Source organism: Panthera onca, chromosome B4 (genome assembly GCF_046562875.1).
Source record: "Panthera onca isolate mPanOnc1 chromosome B4, mPanOnc1 haplotype 2, whole genome shotgun sequence".
NCBI lineage: Eukaryota > Metazoa > Chordata > Mammalia > Carnivora > Felidae > Panthera > Panthera onca.
Genome location: NC_138345.1, coordinates 95,679,421 through 95,689,281, shown reverse-complemented (window position 1 = coordinate 95,689,281; position 9,861 = coordinate 95,679,421). Strand labels below are relative to the sequence as shown.

Below are 9,861 nucleotides of genomic sequence, written 5' to 3'. Positions count from 1 at the left end.
AAAGCTTAAGAGTTTCAGTACCAACACACATGGGGGTAGAGAACATATTCCTAATATGGAACTTTGTATCATGTTGTCTAATGCATACATTTTGGAATCAAAAATGTAATATTTTTATTATGAGAAAAATAGTATAGATTTATCTTTTTGTTTAACTAAGGTAAAAGCTAGATCACAACATCTGGATTATTTCACAACATATAATCAGCTACCAGTTTTTACTAGTCTGAGGTACTTGAGGTCTTAACCTTGCTTGGATGACTCCAGAGTACTTCATATTCAAAATATTATTTTCGAAATACTTTACAATCTATTTTAAAAGCTAATATTTTTATGAGGGAGGCCATGATTAGCACACTTTTATTGGTAAGCAGATACAGAAAGTTTAAATAAAAGAACTTGCCTTGTATATCTTTTTTTCCTATAAAATTTCCAGATCACAGTGCCAATAATAATTAATACAAAACCCAGCAGTTTTAAAGTCATATTTAATGTTGGTTAACTCCCACTTAGCATCGTATTTAGAATGTAATATCCTAACATTGTTACAGGAAAAAAACCCCTGTTTTTCTAATATAAATTAAACACATTGTCATAGATAGTTCTTTAAAGGTAGCCTTAAAAGACAAAAACACAAAACATCTTGCAAACATACAATTCCCTAGCAAAATTTTTAAGTACATAATTCTCATGTAAGGCACTTTCATTCTTTTTCAAATAAAATTTTCATAAAAAGTTTCCATTTTTTTTGTAATCAAATCTTCAGGAATTATACAGTAATAATGTTAGTTCAAGTAAAACTTTATTAAATACCCAATTTTGGCATAATTTCCTTAAATATCTTTACCTTTGAAGAGAATGAAGGATGGGCATCAAGTTTTATGTAGGCTAATCTTAAATGAAGGTATTCTTAGCCTGTTTTAGAGAATTGATAATGTTTTATCTTGTTGCTCTTGTTCAAGAATCTTGAAATCTTCCAAAGGAAGACTGCTTAAGGCAGTTGGTAAAATGTGTTCTGATGTACCCTTAGGTAATATGTTATTTGCTTCCAGATTCTTCACCAAGCACGTGGCTTTGATCCATCTCCGTGTTGCTCTGCGTTCTTTTTGTAAGCAAGTTTTCATTTTCTTTCTTAAGCTTGCTATTTCTTTTTCCAGTTTTATTATCCTCTTTTTGGCCTCCATAGGATTCCTAAAAGCATAACTGTGTTCAAGCAGTACTTGCTGACTACTAATGTTTGATTTTAAATTAGATGGTCCTGTTGGAGTACAAGTGTTGTTTTTCTTCAAAAGATTCCTTGACTTGAGTTTCTAAGCCAAATAAAATCAAAGGGTTGAACATAAATGATGGAATATCACAAATAAGTGAATTTTATCCTGTTTTGTATACACGTAATTAAACCTCTCTTTTAAAAACTGATTTTAAAAGTTTGGTAGGCAACATCAACAGCCCATCTCGTATAATCATGGATTCAAGTTTCTCAACTTGTTGAATTAGCCCCATTTACTTATTTCTTTATGTGTTTTCTCTTCAGACGGATGTGAATATTATTAGAAAATAGACAATGGACTACCAAGGTCTCTTTCAAGTTATTGAGTATGATTCTATGGAAACTCTAAAACCTTTTGCAATTTTCTCACTAAGGCCAATGTAATGTATTTAAACATTTGTTTTATCTGTGATAGTGATTTAAACTCTTTTTTAGGTACATCCTATTCTTTCAATTTGGTAATATTTTAAATTATTTCCAAGTATCAAGCTCCTGAATAGATTTACTTATTAATTGTTCAGTTACATCTTCCATTCAAGGATTTAAAATCTGGCTAGGAACTTTTTACCCAAACCCAAGGACCATGAGGACCTTTTTTCCCTTTATGTCTTTCATTTGATTGTTCATCAAGTCCCATTATTTCTACCTCCTAAATATCTCTATCATGAATCTTTCCCTCTCCATCATTCTTAATGCTACTGTCCACATCAGGCCCATACATCACATCTGGCTTGAGGATATTAGAAACTTCTTTATTGATGCCTGCCTTATTCTGATCTTAATTCATATTCTGCCACCAGAATAATTTTTCTAACAGATTTGATGTTTCTGTAACTGGCTAAATTCCTCTTTGCCTAACTATATAAAGAAAAAACATGGCAAACTTACTATTTAGGATCTCACTCCTGCCATTCACCACCTTGATTTATACTCACAATACTAAACCACTTCCAGTTCCGAGGGTATGTCATAACCTCATAACTTTGTGTTTTTTATTGACTGAACAAACATTAAAACATATAGGGATTCATTTGTGGACAAATAAATTTTCCTCTCTGATCAGATTTTGCCTAGCTATATAAAACGTTGTTCTAATACATTCATCATGTGCCTTAATTCTCTTTCCTTTTACATATCACTTGCTAACATTTGATTATTTTCTACTTACCCCTCAACCCATTGGCTTTTGTTCTCATCATGTTATCGTAATTGTTCTTTGCAAGGTCAAGAACCCTCTCTTAAGTTCCAAACTCCAAGCTCAAGCCAGCCTAAATGCCTGAGCTCTATGAATCTTTGTTATGCTTTCCTCTGAACTTATATTCTTTAGTGTAACTCTTGTATTCTTTGGGTGTGTTATTCTTAAAGTTCTTTGCACACATTTTAAATGTTACCTTAAAATCAGAGCAGAATGATGCTGGAGGTTTCATTACTCATGATTTCTCAGTTTTATCATTGGTTCAATTATTGATAATGACTGGAAATAATGTAAAATCCCAATATAGTAAAAACAGTTTGGAATGGGGAAAAAATATTGGAGTTAGGGAGACCTGGTCTCTAGCCTGCACCTTTACTGCAAAAGAGGAAGTTTTGCAACTTTCTTGAGGCAGATCATTATATATGAATTTCCATGTATTCTGAATGGTCCCACTTTACAAGCAAAAAAGAATGGGTACTAAAAATGGTAAAAATGGGTAAAAGAAAAGTAATGTTACCTACCATAGACTTTAAATGGTTACAAAAATCAAAAATGGTTGGAACAGCATCCATTTTAAGTCGTCGAGTTTGTCCTGTTAAGTCAAAACAGGAGGCTTCAAAGTGCTTTGAGCAAAGAAAAGTGTGTTTTCCTGGCACAAAATTTTTGCGCCTAAGTAGGCGAACCCATTCTTTTCTTCTTTTAGGATCCAAAGGAAACCTTTAAAAAAAAAAAAAAAAAAGGGCAACTCAAATTCCAACTATTACACTTCTGGTTGCACCTAAATGGTTAAAAGAAATTTTAAAAGATGCTGATTTAAAGTGTCTTCCATTTACATAAAACATTTTAATATCCAGACACTGAAACAGAAACCAATTCATGCTAATTTTTATAAGTTGGCAAAAAAATTACTCAAAAACTGACTTGAGTGGTTTTATTTTGATTTTTCAGGATTTTTAAGAGACCTTTCTTCCTCCCCCCCCCCCCCCCACAGTCCTTAACATGGGCAGTAAAAATAGATCGAGGTTATATAGGTTTAGATCGAGGTTATATAGAACCATTTTAAGCAGGAGTAATTCACAATGCTGTGATGTGCTGCTGATGCACATGGTCAAGACAAAATATCTGCAGATTAAATTTTATCAAGGAAAGCCTAGACAGATTCTGGTATTCCTTCCTCTGTGTTTGTTCATTGTGACACTTAACACATTGTTTAGGAATTTTTCCATTTTAATAAATTTCCAGTGAAATATAAGTAGGTTATAAGTTTCTTGAGGACAGGGATCATTATATCATCTATTTATCTTTGACACTTAGCACAGAGCCTTGCAAACACTAGGGGCCCAATAAATATTTGCTTAATTGCTATGAAACAGAATATATAAATTAAAATTTACTATATTACATCCATGTAGTTAAACTACACACATATATTTTTAAGCTTATTTATTAATTTTTTTGGGGGGGAGGGGCAGAGGGAGAAAGAGAATCCCAAGTAGGCTCTGTGCTGTCAGTGCAGAGCCCTACGCAGGGCTCAAACTCACAAAACTGTGAGATCATGACCTGAGCTGAAATCAGGAGTTGGACGCTTAACTGACTAAGCTACCCAGGTGCCCCTAACTACACATATTAAAAAAAAAAAAAAAAGAACTCTTAAGCTCTGTAGTAGAAAGCATAATTATTCCAAAAAGTAAAATGCTGCTGTCAAGCCCAGCAGGAATGTTTTCCCTTTCATATTTATTTTAAGTATAAAATATACTGATATGTACCAGTGTATACCTGGTAGGAAGAGAAAATTGTAGGGGACTGCCCCAAAATTCTAGTGGCCATTATACTGACTGACTTGAAAACATAAGAATCAACGTTCACATAAGTTTGAATTGAGCTCTTCTTTAGTTTGATTAATCCTTTAAGTATTAATAATGAACTGACTAGTGTTTAAAAAGAACCATTAAAATCATGTTAAAAGATCACATGTTAGGGGTGCCTGGGTGGCTCAGTCGGTTAAGCGTCCGACTTCAGCTCAGGTCACGATTTCACAGCCTGTGAGTTCAAGCCCCACGTCGGGCTCTGTGCTGACAGCTCAGAGCCTGGAGCCTGCTTCAGATTCTGTGTCTCCCTCTCTTTCTGCCCCTTCCCCGCTCATGCTCTGTCTCTCTCTGTCTCAAAAATAAATAAAAACGTTTAAAAAAAAAATCACGTTAGAAGCTCCCAAGTGAAGCTTGATTAGGTAACAATAGCTTCAGCTAGATTAGATATTTAGGTTTGCTCAAATTGCCAGCACTAAGGGGCATAGAAGAAAACCCCGATTTACTGTAAGTACCCTTCCATCTCCTATCCCCCCACCCAAAAATACCCTAATCTGAAGATAACATTTGTATGTCACTCTACAGTTCGCTTTCATGTATGTAAGTTTTTTCTATTTCATTAGAAACCTCTGATGGAGAATTTATCTACTGTGTTCCAATATTTAGTGGTTTGGAAATGTTTCCTGGGGCCTAAGCTAAAAGTCAAGCTTTAGTTTACAAGCACATTTCTTGTTTGGGCCTCAATAAAGATACAGAACAAATTAAGTACTGTCATTGTATTATCATTGCTTTAAGACTCTTCAGATATATGAAGGCTATCTTTCAAAATTATTTTTCAACCTTTTAATTTCTTTAGCTCTTTGTAGAAAGCTTTTTTTTTTTTTTTTTTAAATAGGCTCCACACTCAATGTGGGGCTTGAACTCAAGACCCTGAGATCAAATGTCGCATGCTCTACCAACTGAGCCAGCCAGATACCCTTTGCTCTTTTTAAAACTAGCTCCCTAATTATGAAACCAAGGCATAATTGAACATTAACGAGTCAATTTTCCTTCCTTAAGATTCAATTTAGGAATCCCATCTTCCTAAGGAAATTGTTCATGGAATGAATAAGGTGTTCCTGTATCATACAAAATATCATTGTATTCTAATTGTTTACTTTTCTATTTCCCCTCCTAGATCATAAGTTTCTCCTGGTTAGGAGCTGTTTTTCACTACTTTATCCTGTTAAGCAAGCACTCAATGAACTTTCTCAATGAATCAATGAATGTGCAAGCTAATGGGGTTAGTTTTTATGTATATAGTAATGGGAAGGGTACATAATCAAATGACTTGATGCAATAAAAGAGTGGCTGAGGGTATAGTCTCTGGAGTCAAATCAAGGTGCCAATCCTGGTGCCTTCAATGTAATAGCTGGGTGACTTTAGGCAAGTTATTTAACCTTTTTAGGTCTCAGTTTTATCATCTATAATTGGAGTAATAATGGTACTCAGTACATTTCTAGGGAATAAATTAGATAATATGAGTAAATGCTTAGCCCAGTGCATTGCATACATTAAATACTAAATAGGGGCTATTTATGAATACAAAAATAATTACAGGTGTCATGAGTCATAAAAGGGTAAGAGCTAATCTAGTCAGGACACTTTGAGTTAGGAATTAGCCAGGGAATTTAGGGTGGGAATAGTGAAGAGTTTTAGCTTGGGGACAGTGAAGAGTGTTATGACATGAAATGATGTTGGAGGGCCTTCTGGGTTAAAGAGTAATTTTGAACTCTATCCAAAATGGCACTGGTAAGCCTTTTAAAGGCCTAATTTATTATTTTTTTATTTTTATTTTTTAAAGGCCTAATTTAGAGAGCTGATTATTAACATATCTTAACTAGCTGTTGAACGGAGTCATTAAAAATTAGGTATATTTGCAATTAATAACAAAGGTAATAAATACTGAAACCCATCATTTCTTAATTACTGTATCTATATTCTTGAAGTTATTTATGTCTGTTATATCTGTGTGGTATAATTGCTATAGAACAGTGTGGTACTGCACATTTATTCCCAACTCTATGATCAGTCATGTCATATTGGTAACTTGAAACTAGTCATGGTAGGAGTATTTATATCATGGAAATTGGGCAAATACTATCAATCAGGGCTATCCTCTTTCCCTGGAGATCCTGTTGTTAAACCTTTAGCAACACAGCTATGATTATAGAGAGAGGTTAGTAGTGTATGAATAGAAGCAGTGAACCAGTTAAAAGGCTGTTGTAATAATCCAATCAAGAGGGAATGGTGAGAAGTCAAGGGAGGATGACCTACCACCTTCTGGGTGGATAGTGTTTTCATTTACTGAGAAAGGGGTTAAGAGAAGTGGTGTAGGTTTGGGGGAAGAGCAAGCTCATTAGTACAGTTTCGAAATGCTGAACCCAAGGAACTGAAGAAAGAACAGGCAAATACTGAGACACTTGTCCTATAGGGTCTGGAACTCATTAGAAAGATTGGACTGGAGATATTGATTTGGGAGGCATCATGGATTAAGTGTTAACTGAGACCACAGAACAGTTGAAATCATTTTGAGAACAGTGGTAAGACCTAGGTCAGGGTGCAGAGAAAGGGGCTGGCAGAGAAAACAGATCAAAGACAAAAATCACAAAAGTAGTGTCAAATAATTCAAAAGTAGGGAGTATTTCATGGAAGAAATGATCACATGCCATAAAAAAGAAACACAAAAATGACAACTCAGCAAGAGAAGTTCAGAAGATTATTGGGGAGACTTAGACTGCAGTGGGCTAAGAGATAAAAATGGAGACAGTAAGTTGAGGCAACATAAGTTGTACATGGGGATAAAGACGTCTACCAACATCCTAGAAGTTAGTCAGACATTGTATTTGTGAAATAGGAATGTAATTTATTATAATATTAAGATCTAAATTTCTGAGGTTACACATGAAAATGCTAATTTCATAGGAAGAAAAATGGTCAGGTATGCATGTTACTGTATCACTGTGTATCTCTTAAACATTCAATATTATTGGTGCCTTGCTTGACTCCTCTTTCCCTCATCTTCCACATCAAATTACCAAACACGGTAGTTTCTACTCAAAAATCTTTAAAAAAATTTTTTTAACGTTATTTTTTTAATGTTTATTCGTTTTTGAGAGACAGAGCATAAGCAGGGGTGGGGCAGAGAGAGGGGGACACAGAATCTGAAGCAGGCTCCAGGCTCTGAGCTGTCAGCACAGAGCCCGATACAGGGCACGAACCCACAAACTGTGAGATAATGACCTGAGTCTAAGTCAGACGCTTAACCGAGTGAGCCACCCAGGCGCCCCTAACTCGAATATTTCTTAAATCTGTCCACTTCTTTCCATCTCTGTCAGTACCACTCTAGTCTAGGCTACTGGTGGACTCTCTCTTGTTTAACTGCAAGTTTCTCTTTTTTTCTCTATAACTCTCACCTCGTCTAATTTACTGCTGGTTGTGCCAGCAATGAAGTATATTGCTTAGCTCAGTTGACATTATAGCAGAATTTCTCTGTGAAAGAAATAGTAGGTAAATTAACATTGTGTAATAAGCTCCTTTGTCATCAAATTCATCTCTTGATGATGCTTGACCAGCACTTTAAGTGTCAAATAATTCTCCACACTGCAGCCAGATGGCTTTTTAATATGCAAATCTAATCATGTCTTTCTTTTAAAAACTTTCACATCTTCTCAAACACTTACTGGGTAAATGAGAAATCTGTGAAGTAGCACACAGGACTAAATCTCTGTCATCTTTTGGTATTATCTGAAATTTCACATCCTCTGAGAAGTGTTCTTTGACTTACTAAGGCTTAGTTAGGTATCCCCGAGTATCTCTACTGTGGCACTGACCCATAATTATGTCTTTCTTTCTCACTACAGGCTAAACTCAAGGTGTAAGAATTTTCTAGATCCCTAGCACTATGTCAGGCAAATGAGAACTCTGTACACATTCGATGAATGAATGAATGAAGTGCTACGTTTCCATCAAATAGCTGAAAATCAGAAACATCACAAGGACTTTTTTAAAGCAGCAGTTTTTAATAAGAGGGGCATTTAGTCATAATTAAGTAGGGAAAGGGTCAAGGTTATAGTTTTCCACATTCTAAGATCGTGTTAAGTTGTGAGATATATAAAATCAGAACTATTTGCGCTTAACTTTCTTTTAATGCTTCTTCAGGCACATGGCAGGCACTTGCGTATTACAAAGGTAAACATTTACAGAGTACCTATTATATCTCATGCAGTGTTCAAAATGTTTTCAAGAGTTCTGATGTGACAGAACTAAATTTTGATCGCTCTTCCAGCAATCGGAGGAAAAGCAAAATGTAAGTTCTTTTTATTACTGTTCCGTTAAGAATAGAAAGCTTATCTTTTGCACTTTCATTAACATCGCTTAATTCTTTAGCTATCAATGATGACTCAACTCCTCCGCAGTTAACTGTTCTGTGACTGAAATCGAAATGCTTCCCATGCCAATTCAGCTCGTGACAATTTCCTAACTTTGATGAAAGCACACAGCAGGCTTTTAAGGTGACTGCGGACTTGAACAGGAAGGTTTCGCTTCCTTTTAAGGCATCATTCATGTCAAGGCCCAGTCTAATACATGAAAGAACAGAAAATTAAGATATTCTCCTCTCACTTTTTCTCTAAGGGGTAGCCACCACACAGAACTTGGATTTCTTGTACAAAGTGAGTAAACCTTCCCTGAAGTGACAGAAAAATTGGGCGTATTTGAGAAACACACACAAAGGGCGGACAGAAATGATGCTCCCCTGCTACCAGCTAGGTAGTGAAGTCTTCAGAATTAGTAGGATCCTCTTGTTCCTTCCACACAAGCGACACCCAATCTAGGAGCTCCCGTTTCCGGCACCCCCACTCCCTGCCCAGGTTACCTGTGGAAGCTGATGTTAATGTGCTTGTTGTAGGTAGTGGCACAGCCCGCCGCGGCGCAATTGGTCGGCATTTCCCTTTACCCCTCATTCGGCGCTGTCTTAAGCCTGTTCTGAGGCGCTGGCTGCTACGCTTCCTTCGCGCAAAGGCTAGGCAAGCGAGGCAGGGGAAGGGCCCACCGACAGGAGTCGTGGGAACGGGGTGGGAAAGACGGGTTGTGTGTATTTGGGGGGGTGGTGGTGTCAACCTCTGTCTCTTTATTAATATGGCGGACTTCAGCCAGCAGAGCAGACAGTCCTGGACCTCCGATCTCCTTCGTCTACCTTCACCAACATGGCGGACAAAAGCCACCCCCTCCCGGCCCCCAAAAGGGAGTGGGACTACTGCGTCTCTTTGGCAGCCGACCTCAGAGCAGTTAGAAAGGTGTCTCTTGCCCTCCCCCCATCACTATGAAACTCTTGCGGCCAAGACTAAGAACGGGCCCGCCCACCCCGCCACGCACCCAGATATCCCAATCCCGAGCCCGCGGTGGGTGTGAGCTATGGCTTGGAAGGACAAACCCGAAGGGAGAGAGAAGAAAGACTACAAGTCCCACTAAGAATCGCGTTGTCCGGATTATTATCGCGTGAACTGGAAGCCTTGTTTCCTGCGTGCCGCAGGAAGCGACGTCACGGGCGA

At 37.1% G+C, this 9,861-nt stretch overlaps 1 protein-coding gene across 1 annotated transcript; it reads right to left on the bottom strand.

The window, feature by feature from the left end:
* Positions 1–471: 471 nt before the first annotated feature.
* Positions 472–9,812, bottom strand: THAP2 (THAP domain containing 2). The gene is made up of 3 exons (XM_060656973.3): positions 9,186–9,812; positions 2,987–3,182; positions 472–1,310 (listed from the first exon to the last, which is right to left on the bottom strand). The coding sequence occupies exons 1-3, from the start codon at positions 9,254–9,256 to the stop codon at positions 921–923; spliced, it is 657 nt and encodes a 218-aa protein (XP_060512956.1). The 5' UTR covers positions 9,257–9,812; the 3' UTR covers positions 472–920.
* Positions 9,813–9,861: the final 49 nt, after the last annotated feature.